The sequence below is a fragment of the Schistocerca nitens genome, chromosome 7, assembly GCF_023898315.1.
Source record: "Schistocerca nitens isolate TAMUIC-IGC-003100 chromosome 7, iqSchNite1.1, whole genome shotgun sequence".
In the NCBI taxonomy this organism is placed as follows: Eukaryota; Metazoa; Arthropoda; class Insecta; order Orthoptera; family Acrididae; genus Schistocerca; species Schistocerca nitens.
Genome location: NC_064620.1, coordinates 514,591,826 through 514,612,766, shown reverse-complemented (window position 1 = coordinate 514,612,766; position 20,941 = coordinate 514,591,826). Strand labels below are relative to the sequence as shown.

Genomic DNA, 20,941 nt, shown 5'->3' with positions numbered 1-20,941 from the left:
GTATAGAAAGTGTTGTGTCTATTTCATACAGCATAGACACAATGAGGTAGCTAGGTGCACGCTAAACTAACGCAGACGGGCTTGAAGTTCTAGAACATGAGACTTATTAATGAATAAGAGGAAAAGTACGTAGATGCGTTTAATACTTATCTTTATTCTCTTGTTGGAATACATCTCTCTTGAATATTAGTACGCTATTAGCACTGATACAAATGGCGCCTTGCTAGGTAGTAGCTATGGACTAAGCTGAAGGCTATTCTATCTGTCTCTCGGCAAATGAGAGGAAAGCTTCGTACGTCTGGTCGCAAGCTATGTCGTCCGTACAACTGGGGCGAGGTCTCGTTCGTGTCTTGTGACCTGCCATGTGGTGGCGCTAGGTTTGCGATTACACAGTGGCGACACGCGGGTCCGACATGTACTAAGGACCGCGGCCGATTTAAGTTACCACCTAGCAAGTGTGGTGTCTAGCGGTGACACCACAGAAAGAGCGAAAGAGATAATGGTAGTGTGAGAGAAAGAGAGGGTCAGTGGCAGTGGAACATAGTAGACAGTGAGAGAACATTGTTAGGAAATGAGTGAAGGAGACAGTGCCAGTGGTAGAGAAATAAAGAGAAGGAGAAAGTACCATTCACTGCTGTCGATCTTGCCATGTGACAGGACACTTCCCTGCTACAGTTGCTGACTACCGGTGTGGAACAATAGCTACCCCTACCAAGGTTTCTGCCGACTGATTTTCATGAGACTTTGTCCGTCCCTTGTAGCGTCCACTTGAGTTGCTGCTACGTGCCGTGAGGAACTGGCCACATGGCAACACTCCTGACGCTGGTGCTTTCATGATGCTGCAAGATGCCCACACTGTGCCATCTTTACACCTGGCACACAATCACCTATAACATTGTGTTTTTGTGTCACGCTCCTGTACAGAATGTAAATTTTGCTTTGCTTGTCTTAGTGCAGGTATCGTAAGTGCAGATATTGTGCAGTGAACATTGGGACGAGACAAAGATTTCGCCGACTCTGCCATTTCTAGTGCACCACACCGGCTAGTGCTTTCACATCTAGAGTGAGTGCCTGATTTACATTTTGAACCTGAGGCTCTATGTCTCACTCCAGCCACATGCGGACTCGGTCTTTCAATGTTACTTAGTTCAATAAAGTAAAGAACATTCTTACACTGGTGAACCAACGGTGAACTCAGTCAACATAATATTCTATTTTGGCATGTTACTGGCGCCTTGCCCCATTAGGCACATGCTCTGACCCCTGTACATGTGCACCAGGCAACTTCTATTTTCATGCTATGGATGCTCATGTGCTTCACACCATGAACTCATTCCTTTATGCTTGTTTTGCCACCTCTCATCAACCTAGCGACAAATGGCTACCACCACCCCACTTCACGCAGCTGCTGTGCCAGAACCACACGACATCATCGCAGAGTTGACCACGTGCCTTGCGGAACAGGAAGCTGCCACCGCTGCACCTTCTTGCCTCAAAGTACTGCTGTCCGATCTACTACACCTCACCAACACACTGACAGCATTGCTGTGGCTCATCTGCCACCCTTCAACTCACAGGACCGATGCCTCTGGTTTGGTGAATGTGACATCACCCATAACACCAAAATGTTCACCAAGGTGATCCGCCAGCTTGAGCCTACATACACCATGGAAGTCCAAGGCATTATCACGTCACCCCCAGCTGCCTACTGCTATGAGACACTCTGACGCCGCCACATGGCACAATTCACCTCATCTGAAATGCAGCACATCCAGGTCCTGCTCTCCCTCAAGCAGTGTGTGGACTAACAACCCTCTCAATTCCTGTACCACCTCCAAAATCTAAGGGAGCCACATATGGTCTCCAAAGGTTTTCTTTATAACCTCTGATTGGCTCGCCTCCAGGCCCTAATACAGACAGCAGTGGTGTCGCATGCTGACCTCTCCCTCACTGACACCACCAGCCTTGCTGCAAGGGTGCACAAGACACTGGACTCTCTGCCCACGACCACCGCCACCACGCGCCAACCTCACCCCCACCCAGCACAGCCAGCCAGCTAGCCACCACCTTGCCAGTCATCCCTCCACAAGCTCACCCTCGCCGCTCCATTCACTGGTAATGATGTCACCAGTGTCGCCATTCCCTGCCGGCCCACAACACAGGGCTCTCAGCAGCTGGAAGTGTATGACATGCTGCAAGTGACTGTGGCCCGCTCCAGCCACCCTGCCGATGCCCCTCGTGACGGCCGGCCTCTGCTAGTGTCATGAGTGCTTTCGCCCTGAATCCATTAACCGCAGAGAATCCTGCTCTTGGCAACCAAATGCCCATGACCACCAGGATTAGGTGCGCCCAGCAGATGCTTGGTTTCCCAGTACCTGTTTGTCCATGACACCCATTCTGCCACAGCCTGCTCCCTGACATTGCCGTCCAGCAGCTTGCTGACACCCGGAGATCAACAAAGTGCACCACTCATTATGCTCTTCTCTTCCATGTCAAGCAGATGGTGTATTCTGGCCCATATGCAAACCTCCTGGCGTGATGCCCTGCTCTCACATGCCTGTCCAGCACGCCTCAGGAGCCTGTCATTCAACTGTACACTACGTCAATACAACCCTTGGACCACCCTTCTTCTGCCACCCATGCTCTCTGACATCGCATAAACTGAAGATCGCCAAGGCCGAGTTTGACGAGCTGCTCACCACCGGCATATTGTGCCCTATGAGGAGCCTGGGTCATTCCATATGAAGTGTTCCTGTGATGGTTGCTTGACCATTTTTAAATATTTTAATTTTTTATATGTGATTTCCCTATATTTGAGAAGTTCAAAACAGTTTTTTAAAATAATTTATCTTGCACCTTTACTGGATGGTGGCCATTTTTTATTTGTAGGTGCACAACAATTTTTCAGTCTGGAGACAATAGCAAAAATTTGAATATTTCTGCACTGGGTTAAGTTACAACACTGCAATTGACTTGATTGTTTTTTAGGAAAGTGTCCTCTGTAACATTTTCTATTACACAAAATACCCTAAATTCAAAAATAACCAGTCAAAATGACCTCCAAAGTTTGGTATACAAATTTTCAAAAATCCACTTTTTAGACCCAAAAATAACAAGCAAGTGTGATTTATGAGAGTCTATTTTTTCCTACAGTTAGATGTCATACACTACTAGCCTCATATAGAGCAAGAACACTTACATCATCATCTTGGACAGTTTCCAGCCACTGGCTGGGTCTGTCGGGAACACAAGCCTCTCCATCGTGTTCTGTCTTTCCACCATTCCCCCTCTTCCACCTTCGTCCAGTTCTCTCCTCTTCTCGTCACACATTCCTTCACTCCCTTCACCCATCTATCTCTTGGTCTTCCTCTGGGCCTCTTCCCCTCCAGTTGCAGATCAAACATCCTCTTTGGAATTCTTCCCTCATCCATTCTCTTCATGTGTCCATACCACTGCAGTCTTGATTTTTCTATCCTGTCCTTTACTGGTTCCTCCTTTAGTCTTTCCCTCACATACACATTTCGCAATCTGTCTCGTCTTGTTACACTCAATCTGCTCCTCTGGAACTTCATTTCACTAGCCTGTATTCTACTTTTGTCGCTTTTGTGCATTACCCATGTCTCACTTCCGTATGCCAATATGGGGACAAAGTAGGTTCGGTATATAATTCCCTTGGATTTCTGTGGCACCTCCTTGCTCCAAATAAGCCCCCTAATGCATTTGTAGAACTGCCCTGCTTTTCTGCACCTTTCATTTATTTCCATTGCGTTTCCCCCCTTACTTTCAATCATGCTTCCCAGGTACTTGAAGTTCTCTACCACTTGTAGTTTTTCCCCTCCACAAGTTATATCCACATTTGGCCTATTCTTCTTCCTTGTTGTGACAATTATTTCACTTTTCTTTGCAGAGAAATGCATTCCATATTGTGCTGCCGCTGCCTCCCATACATCTAACTGCTCTTGCACCTCCTTCTCGCAATTTCCCCATAACATCAGGTCATCGGCAAAAAGCACTGCTTTCATTTTACGATCTCCAATTGCATCTGATACTTGCTGTAGGATTTCATCCATAACAATAATAAACAATAAAGGCGAAAGTGCACTTCCGTGTCGCAGCCCATTTTCCAGCTTGAACCATGCAGTACGTTCCCTCCCCACTTTCACACAACTCTCACTTCCCTCATACATTTTTCTGACTTTTCGTGTTATCTCTTCATCTATCCCTTTTGCGTTCAGCACATCCCAGAGCTTGTCCCTACAGATACTGTCATACGCCTTCTCAATATCTAAAAAGGCCATGATTAAGTCCTTCCCGTACTCATAGTGCCTTTCCTGCAGTTGCCTTACCGCAAATATGAGGTCCGTTGTTGATCTTCCCGGTCTTACAAATGTTTCCTTAATTTTTTATGAATTTTTGAAATTTGAAAATTTTCTTTTTTTGTAAAGTTTGGGGTTCGTTATCTCAGGTGCGACTGAATATAAAAATATGATTTTTGCACAGTTTGTACACCTATATGATAGCAACGTACTGTAAAAATTTCAACATTGATATCTGACTGTGAACAAAGATATGAATTTTTTAAAACGAGAAAATAATTCACATTACTCTACAACTGATCTTAAGGCTGTTGCCTATTTAAGTAGTTTATTGTATGACTGTAATAAAATTTAATTGTGGCATATATTTACTTAACACTATCACCAATATTCATTTAGTTTATTTATTTTTTAATGATGCAATATTAAACCATAGGAGCTTTCACTTTTGTTCTATGGTAATAAAAATGCCCATTTACATTTAGGTTTATTGTCAATTAAGAAGTACATTATTGCTGGGTGTGGAATTGTAGAAGTACATTATTGCTGGGTGTGGCACTGTTGTAGTCAGTGTGTTCTGAAACCTCTGTTAGAGAGGATGCACATACTTCGAGAGTGTAGAATTTGTTATGTGCTTTGTTCTGTGTGTAATTTGTAATTAATTTCGAGAGATTAACTGGAATGCAATAACATGGATGAACAGTGCTCTGTTGCACAGATAGCAAGTGAAGTGTGCGTCACAAAACAGTTTATGGTTCAGTTTCAAAAAACTTGAAAAATGTCGATGACTTTGATGAAGATAGACAAACTTTGTTTAAATTTCGAGCAAGTTCTTCTGTAGCATCAGTGTGTGAGTATCATGAGAAGAAATACATTCTGAAGTACAACCATATTTTTGGAAGAAAGTGCTGTGATCCACTTAAAATTCATAAAAAGCCTATTACTAAAGATGTGAGGGAAATAAAACTTTAACATTTGTCCTTATTATGTGAGAGTGAAACAACTTCCCAAGTGAAACATAATGTGATTCCTGGAAATTCCCTGTGCGCAAATTGTTACTCAAAAATATTTGTTGTGAATTCAGAACCAGAATCATGTAACCTTGTTAATGACATTTATATTCCTAATGAGGAAGCTGTTAGCATATTGGGTTTTGCTTGTTCTAAGTTAGACATATCTCCTGCTTCGAAAATAATAAAATTAAGTAGCAGAAAAAAAAGCAGGTATTGAAAATAAGGTACAACAAATATCAGGCAAAATTAGAAGAGACTTGGAATCATGCTTTAATAATACAAATACCATCATTATTTCTACAGAAGAAGAAATCCTACCACCAGCATCATCTGACACTGAATATTTGAGTTTAATAGAGAAATTAAAAATTAAATGTTCAGTGACATCTAAAGAGGAAAAATTTTAAATTTTAAGTTTGCTCCCTGACTCATGGTCAAGAGAAAAATAGTTCATGAATTCAACGTTTCTCATAGTGAAAGAGCAAGGCATTCTTCCCGTTTTAGTAAAGAAGACAGGAGTAGTTATACGTGAAGAAACAATTAAAAAGATCCAGCAGTTTTTTTAAGATTATGAAAACAGCAGAATGTGTCCAGGCTGCAAAGATAGCAAGAGAGTTGTTATAAATGGAGTTAAAGTAACAAAGCGGAAATGACTAGTGCTGCCAAATTTAAATGAACTTTACGTAGCTTTCAAAAATTCTCATCCTGAAGGCAAAACTGGAAGGTCAAAATTTTGTGACCTCCGCCCTAAGTGGTGTATTTTGGCTGGATCCTCAGGGACACACTCCATATGTGTTTGTTTATAACATCAAAATGTCAAACTGATGATTGTGGGTGCAAAACTCAGTGATCTTAACTACAAAGAGTTACTAGATTTAATGGTCTGTGACACTAACAGTTATAACTGCATGATGGTTTTGTGTAATAAATGCCTTGGTAAGGAAACAGTTATTGAATTGTTCCAAGAATATGATGAGGAAATGCCAGACAGTATTACCTTCAAACAGTGGGTCACAACTGAGAGGGCAGAAATGATAACAGTGGTTAAATCTCAGGAAGAGTACTTGGAATACTTAATTGATAACTTACAAAAACTTAAAAGTCATTACTATGTTTCTAAAATCCAAAGTAAGTTTCTGAAGGTCAAAAAAGCACAACTTCATGAAGCTGAAAGCATAGTGCTAGCTGATTTTGCAGAAAATTTTACATTTGTGATCCAGGATGTAATACAAGGGTACCACTGGGTCAATGACCAGGCAACAGTGCAGCCATTTATTCTCTACTTTAAAAATGAGAAAGATGAAGTTCTCAGTTCTTCAATTTGCATTCTAAGCGACTACTTGGAGCACAACACATTGGCTTTACATGTGTTTCAAAAGTATGTAATAAATTACATAAAAGACAATTTTCCCAAGGTTGAGAAGCTAATATACTTTTCAGATGGAAGTGGTAATCAGTATAAGAATGAAAACAAATTTTCAAATCTGTGCAACCACAAATTAGACTTTGGTTTGGATGCTGAATGGCACTTTTTTGCATCTTACCATGGTAAAGACACATGTGATGGAGTAGAAGGTACAACAAAACATGTACACTACTGGGCATTAAAATTGCTACACCACAAAGATGACATGCTACAGACGCGATATTTAACCGACAGGAAGAAGATGCTGTGATATGCAAATGATTAGCTTTTCAGAGCATTCACACAAGGTTGGCGCTGGTGGCGACACCTACAACGTGCTGACATGAGGAAAGTTTCCAACCGATTTCTGATACACAAACAGCAGTTTACCGGTGTTGCCTGGTGAAACCTTGTTGTGATGTCTCGTGTAAGGAGGAGAAATGTGTACCATCACATTTCCGACTTTGACAAAAGGTCGGATTGTAGCCTATCGCGATTGTGGTTTATCATATCGCGACATTGCTGCTCACGTTGGTCAAGATCCAATGACTGTTAGCAGAATATGAAATCGGTGGATTCAGGAGGGTAATACGGAACGCTGTGCCAGATCCCAATGGCCTTGTATCACTAGCAGTCGAGATGACAGACATCTTATCCGCATGGCTGTAACGGATTGTGCAGCCACGTCTCGATCCCTGAATCAACAGATGGGGACATTTGCAAGACAACAACCATCTGCATGAACATTTTGATGACATTTGCAGCAGCATGGGCTATCAGCTCGGAGACCATGGCTGTGGTCACCCTTGACGCTGCATCACAGACAGGAGTGTCTGCGATGCTGTACTCAACGATGAACCTGGGTGCACGAATGGCAAAACGTCATTTTTTCGGATGAATCCAGGTTCTGTTTACAGCAACATGATGGTCGCATCCGTGTTTGGCGAGATCGCGGTGAACGCACATTGGAAGCGTGTATTTGTCATCGCGATACTGGTGTATCACCCGGTGTGATGGTATTGGGTGACATTGGTTACACGTCTCGGTCACCTCTTATTCGCGCACTGACGGCACTTTGAACTGTGGGCGTTACATTTCAGATGTGTTACAACCCGTGGCTCTATCCTTCATTTGATCCCTGCAAAACCCTACATTTCTGCCATCCAAGCTCTGTTTGACTCAATGCCCAGGTGTATCAAGGCCGTTATTACGGCCAGAGGTGGTTGTTCTGGGTACTGATTTCTCAGGATCTATGCACCCAAATTGCGTGAAAATGTAATCACATGTCAGTTCTAGTATAATATATTTGTCCAATGAATACCCGTTTACCATCTGCATTTCTTCTTGGTGTAGCAATTTTAATGGCCTGTAGTGTAGTAAGTAAATCCAGCCTACAAAGACCAACCACAGACCAAATTCTCACAGTACAGGACATGTATGTCTTTTGCAAGGATAATATTAAAGACATTACCTATTTTCTGATCAAGGAAGAAGAAGTGGTTCTGAATATGAAAACAACACTTCAAACCAGATTTGGAAACTGTATAGCAATAAAAGGAACAAGACATTTCCACAAATTCCTTGGCATTGCAGAAAACTTAGTTCGATGCTATGTACCATCAGAAACTGAAATTTATGAGGATAATTGTGTCAGTAAAATTACATCTCTGTCTTTAACATTGAATGACATAGTGGCACATGTGTATGATGGATAGTGGTGGCTTGCAGAGGTTGAAAGAATAAGTTTGGAAAACAATGATGCTTTTGTGCATTTTTACCACACTGCTGGCCCAAGAAATCTACTACTGACAAAGTTTGGATACAAATGAAAAATTTTTTAAGGAAACTTTCAGTGCTTGAACTTACCATAGCAACTGGGAGGTCTTATTCTATATCACAGAAGCTGTCTGAAGAGATAAGTGTTCTTAATATTCACCACCAGGTTTAGGAACAGTCACATCTCGAGGGATGTTAATTGAAAATATTTATTTTAAGTATGTCAGAATAATATAAATGTTAATTTCAGTGATGTTTCCACTATTTGTATATAATTCACTACCTTACTTCAATAATAATTGATTATATTCCACCAATATCATGCATGAATAGGCAACAGCCATAAGATCAGTTGTTGAGTAATGTGAAGTATCTCCTCATTTTCAAAAAATGATATCTTTGTTCACAGTCAGGTCCCAATGTTGATATTTTTACAGTACATTGCTATCATATAGGTGTACAAATTGTGCAAAAATCATATTTAGTTCAACCTGAGACAACAAACCCCAAACTTTACAAAAAATGAAAATTTTCAAATTTCAAAAATTCACAAAAAATTAAGGAAACATTTTTAAGTGTTCTTGTTCTATATGAGGCTAGTAGCGTATGATATCTAACTATAGGAAAAAAAACAGACACTTACAAATCACTCCTTGTTTGTTATTTTTGGGCCTAAAAAGGGTATTTTTGAAAATTTGGATATCAAACTTTGGAGGTCATTTTGACTGGTTATTTTTTAATTTAGGGTATTTTGTGTAACAGACAATGTTGTAGAGGACACTTTTAAAAACAATCATGTCAACTGCAATGTTGTAACTTAACCCAGTGCAGAGATATTCATATTTTTGCTACGTCTCTAAGCTGAAACATTGTCGCGCGCTTACAAACAAAAATGGCCGCCATTCAGTAAAGATGAAAGGTAAATTAAAAAAAAAAAACTGTTTTGAACTTCTCAATTATAGGGTAATGACATATAACAAAATTAAAATATTTAAAAATGGTCAAGCAACCAACTTAATATTTATTGGACCACTTCATTTGGATTGACCCGCCTGTTTGTGTCCGACTTTCAACTCGCCAAGAAGGAGGATGGTTCCTGGCTCCCATGCAGGGATTACTGGAAGCTACACACCCACACTATTCCTGAGCAGTAATTGGTGCTGTTCCTACACAGCAACAACAACGCACTGGCTGAGGCTACAATCTTTGCCATTACCTACTGTGCCAAGGCTTTTACCCAAGGACATCCAGAAGACAGCCATCATCACACCACTCAGACACTACGAGAGAACCTCTATGACCTTTGGTCTCCGTAATGCTGCCCAAACATGGCAGCAGTTCTTGGACGGCATCCTGTGAGGCCTGTTCAGCTGTTTCGCATACCTGAGTGACATACTCATTTTTTCCGCGACATCAGAGGAGCCCCGTGAGCACCTACACAGCATTTCTGAACATCTCCAAGATGTTGGCATCATCATCAACATAGCAAAATGCCCCATGCCTGGCGCCAGCAAGATGGAATTCGTGGGCCATGCCATCTCCACTGCCAGCTCACTTCCTTTGCTCATCTAGGTACAAGCTATACTCTATTTCCCATGCCCAAAGACATTCAAGGACATCTGCCATTTCCACTGCCAATGCTGCTGCCATGTACGAGCCACTCCCAGCTGCCCTCTGTTGCATCAAAACAAAGGGGAAAAAGCCAGTGCCGTGGACATCACAAATGGACACACAGCCTGCAGCATCACATGGGCAAAACCTGGCAGCCACTTGCTTTCTTCTCCAGCAAGCTCTCTCACCCTCAGTGGTGCTGGAGCACATATAACAGAGAGCTCCTTGCCATTTATGAGGCTATCAAAACTTTTGGCCGTCAGTGAGGTCCATCATTTCACGGTCTTCACTAACTCACCCAACTTTGCCTCCGGCCTCCGCCTCCACTGTACACTGGCTTCAGGTTCCGATAGCAGTATCTGATGTGACACATCCACCAGCTCACCGTCGCCCTTCTCACCTGCCACCTACCACAAGGCCGCATTCGACCCATTACACAACCTGGTGTGCCCCAGGGTGCACACACCAGTTGCTATAGTAACACAGCATGTCGTATGGCCAGTTATTCAGAGGGACTGCATGACCTGGGCCCGCACCTGCCTCGCCTGACAGCGCACTAAGGTCGGCCACCACATACGCACCCTCACCACGGTTTTCCCAGACGTCAGGCGTCAACTCGTCCACGTTCATGTTTACATCGTCGACCCTCCATCTTCATCTGATGGCTGCCACTGCCTCCTTACCATGGTGGACAGGTTCACCTGCTGGCCTGAGGCAATGCCAATCCCAACATTACCACCACCACAGTATCAGCTGCCTTCGTCTCCATGTGAATTGCCTATTTCGGCTGCCCAAGCCACATACTAGGAGTGTGGGTGCCAATTTACATAAGCCCTTTTTCGTGCCTTGACAGATCTGTGGGAGGCTCACCTGCACCTGACATCGAGCTACCACCAAGCTGTCAGTGGAATGGTGGAACAGCTACACATCGTACCTTGAAGGCTACCCTCGTCTGCCACAACACACTGAGCACCGCCCTGCCACTGCTTCTCAGTCTCCGTATCACTCAAAAGGCTGACTTCAAATGTCAGCTGCCAATCTTGTTTATGGCCAGATGCTTGCCGTCACAGGTGACTTCCTGGACCCTGCTGGCCTGCCCATGGATGACGTCATCTCCAAGTTCATTGCCAGCTTGCAGGACTGAATGGCCCACCTCCAACCCATCCGTCCCCAGCATCACAGCAACCTAGTGTCATGCACCCACGTTATGTTGCACATCAATGGTCACCAGCCTCCCCTCTGACAGCATTACTCCAGCCCCACTGGGTCCTGAACTCCAAGATGTTCGCCTTGCATCTGCATGGCAATCCAACAAGCATTTCAAACGACTAGCTGAAGCCCCTACACATTGCCTGACCCCATGCCACCCAACTCAACTACCCTATACATCAACAACTCACAGACCCATGCCACTGGCGCCAGGCCGTCCAAAGACCCAATGCCACTGTCGACACCACGCCAACAGCACCCGTCATCAAAGTCCATGAGGCGCCCGCCCATAACACTACAGCCAAAAACACTGCAGAAAACTCACCATGCTATGCCAGGATCACACCCGATTCACTACCTGTTGCAAACACAGACGCACAGGATGCTCACATCCCTGCTTGTCTACCTCTCCCACAGCCTATGACCGACCCAGCGATTTCCCTTCCAGTGCCGTCAATTGCCAGGTATGCCCCCGATGTCACATTGCAGCCCCCGACACTTCCGCAACAGCATTATTCCATGTAATCCCAGTGCTGCGCCCCTGACCTGCCACCTTCGTCCTGATAGTAGAGCCACCGGTAAATCATGCTCGCAGTGCCCAACAGGTGCGCTTTCAGCTGCAAAATGCGGCCATCCTGCCAACATTACCTCGCAGCCAAGCCCTTTGCCTATGCACACCTGCGCGGACAGCACCAAACACACGATCAGACCATCCTGGCACAGCACAGCACCCCCACCCCTGCGCCATTGCATGCTGTCGTGCAGCAGACCGACACTACTGACAGCCAACTGCCCCACCTTCCACGCACCCAACGCCTTCACAAGCAATGCCTGCCTGCGCCACAGAACCAACATCATCGACGCCACAGCCCCAACCTAACTGCTGGCATAACATGACCCTTTATTGGTACTGGCCTTCGCCATCAGCAGTTCCATATTCTGACAACTCACTATGGCCATCTGCTAAGGCAGCGAGTTCACCCCTCACGCATTACTTCCTTTCACAGCTGTTGATCTTGCAGTGTGACACGACACTTAACCGCTAAGGTCGCTGTCTACTGGTGTGGAGAACTGATGCTGGTGCTTTCACAACACTGCAAGACGCCTGCGCCGCACTGTCTTTATGACCGGCATGCAATTGCTGACAATATTATGTTTTCACATCGCACTTCCGTGCAGAATATGAATTTCACTTTCTGCGACTTACTGATAGTATCATTAGTGCAGATATCATGTGGTGAACAGTGGGGCAAACAACACTTTCTCTGACTCCGCCATTTCTACCACGCTGCGCTGGCTAGTGCACTTGCATCTACAGCGAGTGCCTGATTTACATTTTGAACATGAGGCCATTTGTGTTACTACAGCCATGTACAGATCTGGCCTTGTGTGTTTGTAACTTAGTAACATACAAAGTTCAGTACAGTAAGGAACATTCCTACGGAAGTGAGTGAGTTACAGCTAGGGCAGCCTGTGGCAGTAAGAGATGAGTTGCACGTTAAATAGGGCATGAATATGTTCGCGTGCCAATATTTTTGTGAAAATTTTTAAAAGTGCTGAGGAAGATAGAATGATGGAGCTGGTACCCCACTTTCCAATCAGAGTCTTTTATTAAAGAGGATCATATTCACTTATTCTGAGGTCCGGTAGGAGCATTTTTCTGCTGATTATTAAAGATGATAAGCTTCTAAACAAATTGCTACCCTGACATAAGAACGTAGGCTTCCGCGGCTGGTGTCATAGTGATTAAAATTCTTCTGGGTATTATGCCGTGTCATTGCTAGAAACTAAAAACAATAATAAACTAAATTATTGTTGTTAGTTTTTAGCAATGACGCGGCATAATACCCAGAAGAATTTTAATCACCAAATTGCTACCCTGTCTGGAAGTGTCGTAGCATCATCTCCCATTTAACTTTAATTCCAACTTTCCAAATGTTCTCTAAAAAGAGTTCTTTCATGAACTAGTTAGATCCAATTAGTGGAAGAGATGAAGGAGGAGACTAGTGTTTAACATCAAATCAACAATGAGGTCATTAGAGACGTAGCACAAGCAGGGATTAGGGAAGGAAACTGGCCATGCTGTCAATGGAAACATCTTGGCATTTGCCTGAAACTGCTTAGGGAAATCATGGAAAACCTAAATGAGGATAGTGTGACACATGTTTGAACCATCATCCTCCATTGTGCTAACCACTGCGCCACCTGGCTTGATGAGATCCAATTAGTGTTTACTGCGATGTTAACAATATTCTTACCTAATACAACAGCTCTGTTTTTTTCAGATTGTTGATATGCTCTTATCATTTCTTGACAATCCTTGCGAACTTGTTCGCATTCTTCCTTTGCTTCAGCGAGACTCCTCGTCAATTTATCAACCTTTGCCTGAGTTTCCTACAATGGGAAAAAGCTAACATAATCATGTATTTAAAATGCATACTAAATGCATTCTGAGCAGTCTCAGAAACAAACACTAAAAATAATTCATAATTGCAATGACCGTTCTCAAACTAAAACTTTATAGTCAAACCAAATTACATTATTCTTAACTTACTTACAGGCCTGTAACGCTATTTCAAATTGGATGTGAGACCATTAATGGTTTACATTTCACTCTGATATTCATTTTGTAGCAACAATTAGAAGTGAGACATTAAACCAGTCATACTTTTTCCATATTCTGTGGAAAGCTTCAGTTTAATTTTTGCCAAATGACATGTAATCTATTTACACAACCTTTCCACAGTTTCAGCGCTGACAAGGAACAACAAATTTACAATATTCAGATTTTCTTTGACCACCAGTCAGAAGAGCAAAAGATAATTCTGTACCATACACATAATATCCTGCACAAATATAAAATTTATTTAGCCATGTGTGTACAGTTTCTCGTGTTTCATGATATTTTTTTATTTATATGGGGTGTTAGGTTATTCTTGTATGAAATACTGATTGAGTACCATTGTTTTACTGATAAAAAGTTTCCATTATTTAAGGCAAATTCACATACACATATAAGAAAAGAAACACTCAACATACGTTTCTCAATATAAGCCAAATATTTACACATTTAGTGATATGCACCATAATAAAAAAATTACTTTTTGAACGACAACTAAGTTTTGCTTTTATTTTACTTGCCTTAATTCTTTTCATATGAATACCTCTGATAAAATGAGCATATTACCACAGAATTTATTACGTGTTATGAAGTACTGTCACAGAGGACAACAGGTACTATTCCACAAAATCGGATTATTAAGTACAACATTAGGGAGTGCTTTTGAGTCCTCATCTGGCACACAGGTTTAATCTGTCAGATCTGTATGTCTGCTAGTAGATATAATCAAACAATGGAACATACAGGATGTAACAAGAAAAGATATATTATTACTCTCTAGATACAGGAGACACTGAGCTACGACAGGCACAAAAAAAGACAGCTATACATTTGACCTTTCAGCCAAAAGGTCTTATTATCAATAGAAAGCAAACATAAATTCATGCAAGTACAACTCAGACAAACATGACCACTGTCTCTGGCCACTTAGGCTGGACTGTTAGATATAAGTTCATTAAATATATTATCATTTTGGAGTTTCATTTTTACCTTGTGTGTCTCTGTCTCTGATCTGAGTTTATTCTGTAACCATTTTATTTTAATGTCTCGATTGTTCAGATCATCTTTAAATCTCTCAGTTTCTTTCTGCATGCTGGTTAATTCATGGCACTGAAACATTGCACACAGAGTAAAGTCCCATCTATATTCTATCATTAAACATCTTAGTGAAAGTGTGATAATAACTACTTTAGTAACATTTGGCTTGATTCTGTAATTAGGTCTGTAAAGCACTGAATTCTGTATTACTGGTTGCTTCATGGTTTAATTCATGGCAATGGCAATGTTGACCCAAAAGTTAACTACTGTGGCTGATGTTGAGGGTTAATGTATGTTATTTACTTTTATAGTATTGAGTGTTATAGCACTCGAGCTACATGGTCATCTAAGTGATCTGCAGTTAAAACAGAAATTTCCACTTGACAATGGTATCACTTTCATATACAGTTCTATAATTCTTGGCGTATCCACAATTTTGATTGGCAAATATATGGGCAGTCAACTAGTTCTTTTTTGACAAGCAATGACCAAGAGAATAGTGATGAGTCTAATAGAATCCAGTTACTAGAGAAGTATAAGGTGCCTTGCTGTGACTTCAGCAACATGGTATTGTTGTGGGAATTAAACAGTAATAACCACCAACGAACTCAAGAACAACTACTCAGAAGGTCAATTTTTTAGTGTATAATAAGATGACAATGATGTAGATGGCTCTGTGTGTGTGTGTGGGGGGGGGGGGAGGGGGGGGGGCACACCCGAACATGCAAGTATGCAAGAGGGAAGTAACATATAAACACATACAGCAACGAAAATGATAAAAGAATTAATCAATTAAAATCTCAATTAAGAATAAAAATTTGTATATTTTAGATGCAATAGTTTGTCATGTCACAAATTAAAATAGAAGTTTAGTGTTTGTAGGTACCAGGGAGCAATACCTTAGCATCTAACATCTGACAAACACGTGTTTTCTCAGCAGCAGCTGTACGAAGCTTCGCTGAAAGTGCTTCTCGCTCCTTGACTGCGTCCTTCAATCGACGGTCAGCTGCCTCTCGTTCTTTGCGTTGATCCATTAGCTCTTTTTCACTAACCGCGTATCTTACTACAGCTGCCTCTGTTTCACGTTTAGATGCCTCCCACATTTTTGTCATCTAAAAACAAATGTTAAATATAAATACAACATAGATTTATCAACTAACTATTTTTATTAGTTTGCTAATTACATATTCCACTGATTGTCTTAGTAACGTCCAGTCAAATCAGACGAAACATCATCCCAACCCAGATATTTTTTTTTAAAAAAAGCTGAAAACTGGCAGAAATGTTCAAGATGATTTCCAGATCAAACTCCCTTAAGTCTCCAAAACTCCACATTGGGTAAACCATTATCTTGGAATTTTTGAGTTTTACCTGCAGTAACTAAACCAAGCACCCAACTGGCTGAATTCTTGTGCCAAATTGTTTGTTTTGCCATATAGTATAACCAAAAATAAAGATTAAAGCATAAAAGCTAAAATAATTGGTCGTGGTGATAAAATGTCACTTTGTATCCCAAAAAATGAGTCAGAAAGAGTTAATATTTTGTATACTTTGACACCATATTTATTCTGTGTCCTTGTGATTAAAAGCAATAATGCACACTCAACATACCTTCTTGGGTTAATGCATACCACCAGTGTGATAACTGATGACAGTGTTTCCTACAATGATGCTCTTTCCCTCCATCAGTGACTCAATAATGTCCACTTAAAAGAGAAAGAAGTCACGACTCTTCCCTTTGTGTTTAAAACAGCAAAGATCACAGACTCAGTCACCAAACAAATCCAAATCAACTTTTTCATCAACTGCTGTGTGCTGTATGCAATGACGATATGTTTTGTGAATACCTAAAACACGAACTAGCAGCAAGCCCCCCCCTGAGCTGTTTGATGGGACACTGATGCGAAAAAGCATGAACTGCGCATTAATTGAAGAGGTGGTACCACCCAAATGGGTCACGTGGTCATGTCCCCAAATTACAGCAAAATATACCTGCAGTATGTTAATAACCACTTCAGTGGGGAGTCACCGTGGTCTTCAATGGCAACAACTCTCCAAAAACCAAGGATGAAGAACACACCAACACAGAGGAGCAGTGGTAGAAGCTTTAATTATCAATGCTACACCATTAACATCTCCTCAAGGAGCCTTTGTGGCTAATGTTAAAAACAAAGCAAGTCTCATCTCTCTGTTATTGAGACACCTGACAGTGTTTGCATCAAGTTTATCACTGATGAGGAAGGAATTGCCTTCATCAGTTTTCCCAAACTTAAACACAAACACTCTAGTCTCTAACTGCTTTGCATCATTATCTTTAGGTTCAAGTATGGATGGGAGATCATCTTCAGGAAAAAGGATGGTAATGGAGCATGCTTGCCAATCAGCTCAAAACTACTTCCAGCAGAAGACGAATCAGCATTGAAGGCAAGTACTTCTCATTATATCCTGTAATTGTAAATCTGGTTACAAAAACAAGTGTATGTGGAGAAGTTGTACAAGTGTGTGTGGCTACTGCACTGGCCATGGGTGCACAAATCAGATGGACTTAGCGGACTCCGACATCAAAGACGACTTTGAAACTTTGACTGGCATTTTTACATAACAACAGTAAATAACCACAAAATGTAACAAGTCCTGTCCATTGTTTTTTTCTTTTTCATTCTTATAAAAGCAAATCTAATGTTAATTTTTTTAACACCTTCCTGTTGTTAATTTTTTGCCAGTGAGTGAGCATCGCATCGGTGAACCATTCAAGTTTACAACAACTCTGTCCACTTCCATGAAAAACAATGTATGATTGTTGCTGTATTTCTCATCTCGTGTAAATTATGTAAATTGCATTTCATTTTTATTGTACATTACATACAACATTGCATATAATAAGTAAAAAAAACATCCACAGTGTATGATCCAAAGTTCTAAAATTTCAGGTCAATTTTTTTCCAACACCAGTTGAGTTAATATTATTGCTTCTTGAACAGAAAAACTGACTACAGCAAAGAATTTTATGATTTTAGATAACAGTGGTGCATAAACTCATTACTTTGGCATAAAAATTAATCCAATCGGATTCTTGGTTCAGTGAATATCATTAAAACTAAAAAATTCCAAAGCGGAGGCAGTCTTTTCAAGATGGCAGATTTTCCCCAAAGTGGATTTTTTGGGGCTTTAGTGATTTTGATCTGGACATTGTCCTGAATGTTTTTTTTATTATTTTATTTATTTATTGTTCTGTGGGACCACATTTAGGAGAAGTCTCCATGGTCATGGAACGAGTCAATACATGAAATTATAACACGATTGTAGAAACAGATAAAATGAAATATAAGAAACATATTCAGGCGACTAGTCGTTAGTTTAAATAAAGAAAATCAAGAATGTAACACTGGAATTTGCTTAATTTTTTAGCTCTTCCAGGAGCTCCTCGACAGAATAGAAGGAGTGAGCCATGAGGAAACTCTTCAGTTTAGACTTAAAAGTGTTTGGGCTACTGCTAAGATTTTTGAGTTCTTGTGGTAGCTTATTGAAAATGGATGCAGCAGAATACTGCACTCCTTTCTGCACAAGAGTCAAGGAAGTGCATTCCACATGCAGATTTGATTTCTGCCTAGTATTAACTGAGTGAAAGCTGCTAACTCTTGGGAATAAGCTAATATTGCTAACAACAAACGACATTAAAGAAAATACATACTGTGAGGGCAATGTCAAAATTCCCAGACTATTGAATAGGGGTCGACAAGAGGTTTTCGAACTTACACCATACATAGCTCGAACAGCCCATTTTTGAGCCAAAAATACCCTTTTTGAATCAGAAGAATTACCCCAAAAAATAATACCATATGACATAAGCGTATGAAAATATGCGAAGTATACTACTTTTCGTGTTGAAATGTCACTTATTTCAGATACTGTTCTAATGGTAAATAAAGCGGCATTTAGTTTCTGAACAAGATCCTGAACATGGGCTTTCCACAACAGCTTACTATCTATCCGTACGCCTAGGAACTTGAACTGTTCCGTCTCGCTTATAACATGCCCATTCTGTCTGATTAAAATGTCAGTTCTTGTTGAATTGTGAGTTAGAAACTGCAAAAACTGAGTCTTACTGTGATTTAGCATCAAATTATTTTCCACAAGCCACGAACTTATATCATGAACTACATTATTTGATAATGTTTCAATATTACACACAAGATCCTTCACTACCAAGGTGGTGTCATCAGCAAACAGAAATATTTTTGAATCACCTGTAATACTAGAAGGCATATCATTTATATAAACAAGAAACAGCAGTGGCCCCAGCACCGAACCCTGGGGAACGCCCCATTTAACAGTGCCCCATTGGGACTGAACATCATTACCACTCTCAATATTGCGGAGGATTACCTTCTGCTTTCTGTTCTTAAAGTAGGAGGCGAACCAATTGTAAGCTACTCCCCTTACTCCATAATGTTCCAACTTCTGCAGTAATATTTTGTGGTCAACACAGTCAAAAGCCTTCGTTAAATCAAAGAAAACACCTAATGTTCGTAACCTTTTATTTAATCCGTCCAAAACCTCACAGAGAAAAGAGACTATAGCATTTTCAGTTGTTAAGCCATTTCTAAAACCAAACTGTACATTTGACAGCAAATTATGTGAATTTAAATGCTGCAGTAACCTTGTATATACAACCCTCTCGATAACTTTAGCAAACACCGATGGCATAGAAATAGGTCTATAATTGTCAACATTATCCCTGTCTCCCTTTTTATAAAGTGGCTTCACTACCGAGTACTTTAATCGGTCAGGAAACCGACCACTCGTAAAGGAAAAGTTACAGATATGGCTAAGTACTGAGCTAACATACGTGGAACAATACTTCAGTATTCTGCTAGATACCCCGTCATATCCATGAGAGTTCTTGGTCTTTAGTGATTTAATTATCAACTCAACTGCCAAGTTTCAGCTTGTGTGTTTAAAATGTCCCACTTAATGTCTAATTTGACTGGACTAGGAGTACTTGTGGGCTTCAGTCTGAAAAGTGGTTTGATGCAGCTCTTCACCTTTTTGTCCTGTGCAAGCTTCTTTATCCTTGCATAACTTCTGCAATCTACCTCAACTTCACCTGCTTACAGCCCAGATTTTGAATCCCTATACAGCTTGTACCCTTACAGTTCAATCCATAAAAAAGTTAACAATATACTGGTGCCTTAGGGTGTGTCCTATTAATCAACCTCTTCATTTAATCAATAAACCATAAACTTTCTTTTCCACCCAATATAATTCAGTACCTCCTCATAAGTTATGTGGTCTACAGCACTAATCTCTGGCATTCTTTTATAGCACCACATTTCAGCAGCTTCAATTCCCTTCTTGTCTGAACTGTTTATCGTTCTTGTTTCACTTCCATACAAGTTCTATTAAAAATCAAATTTACCCCTCTCAAAACCATAGTTTTTTTTTAAAAAAATTATTATTTATTTATTTACTTTGGCTAGTCTGCTTTTCACATCCTTTATACTTTGGCTATTAGTTGCTCTGCTGCCAGCACAGAAAAAAATCTATTTATTTAATGTCTCATTTCCTAATCTAACTGCCTCTTCATTGCCCAATTAAATAATTAAATTCAACTCCATTCCATTAATCTTGATTTACTTTTGTTGATGTTAGAGACATATCCATTCCATTCGCCTGATCTTCCAAAACCTTTGTGAACTCTAACAAAATTACTGACTATATACTTGTATATCTAAAAACAAAGATGATATGATTATAATAGAGGGAAACATTCCACGTAGTAAAAATATATCTAAAAACAAAGATGATGTGACTTACCAAACGAAAGCGCTGGCAGGTCGATAGACACACAAACATACACACAAAATTCAAGCTTTCGCAACAAACTGTTGCCTCATCAGGAAAGAGGGAAGGAGAGGGAAAGACGAAAGGATTGTGTCTGTATATGTGTGGA

At 40.9% G+C, this 20,941-nt stretch overlaps 1 protein-coding gene across 2 annotated transcripts in view; it reads right to left on the bottom strand.

Annotated features, from left to right (window-relative positions):
* Positions 1–20,941, bottom strand: part of LOC126194989 (coiled-coil domain-containing protein 186-like) — a 200,511-nt gene that overhangs the window by 149,295 nt on the left and 30,275 nt on the right. For both annotated transcript variants that reach the window (XM_049933405.1, XM_049933406.1), the window contains 3 exons: positions 15,888–16,100; positions 14,941–15,060; positions 13,589–13,724 (listed from right to left, as the gene is read on the bottom strand). In XM_049933405.1, the coding sequence (XP_049789362.1) occupies positions 13,589–13,724; positions 14,941–15,060; positions 15,888–16,100 (469 nt within the window). The remainder of the gene's footprint in view (positions 1–13,588; positions 13,725–14,940; positions 15,061–15,887; positions 16,101–20,941) is intronic.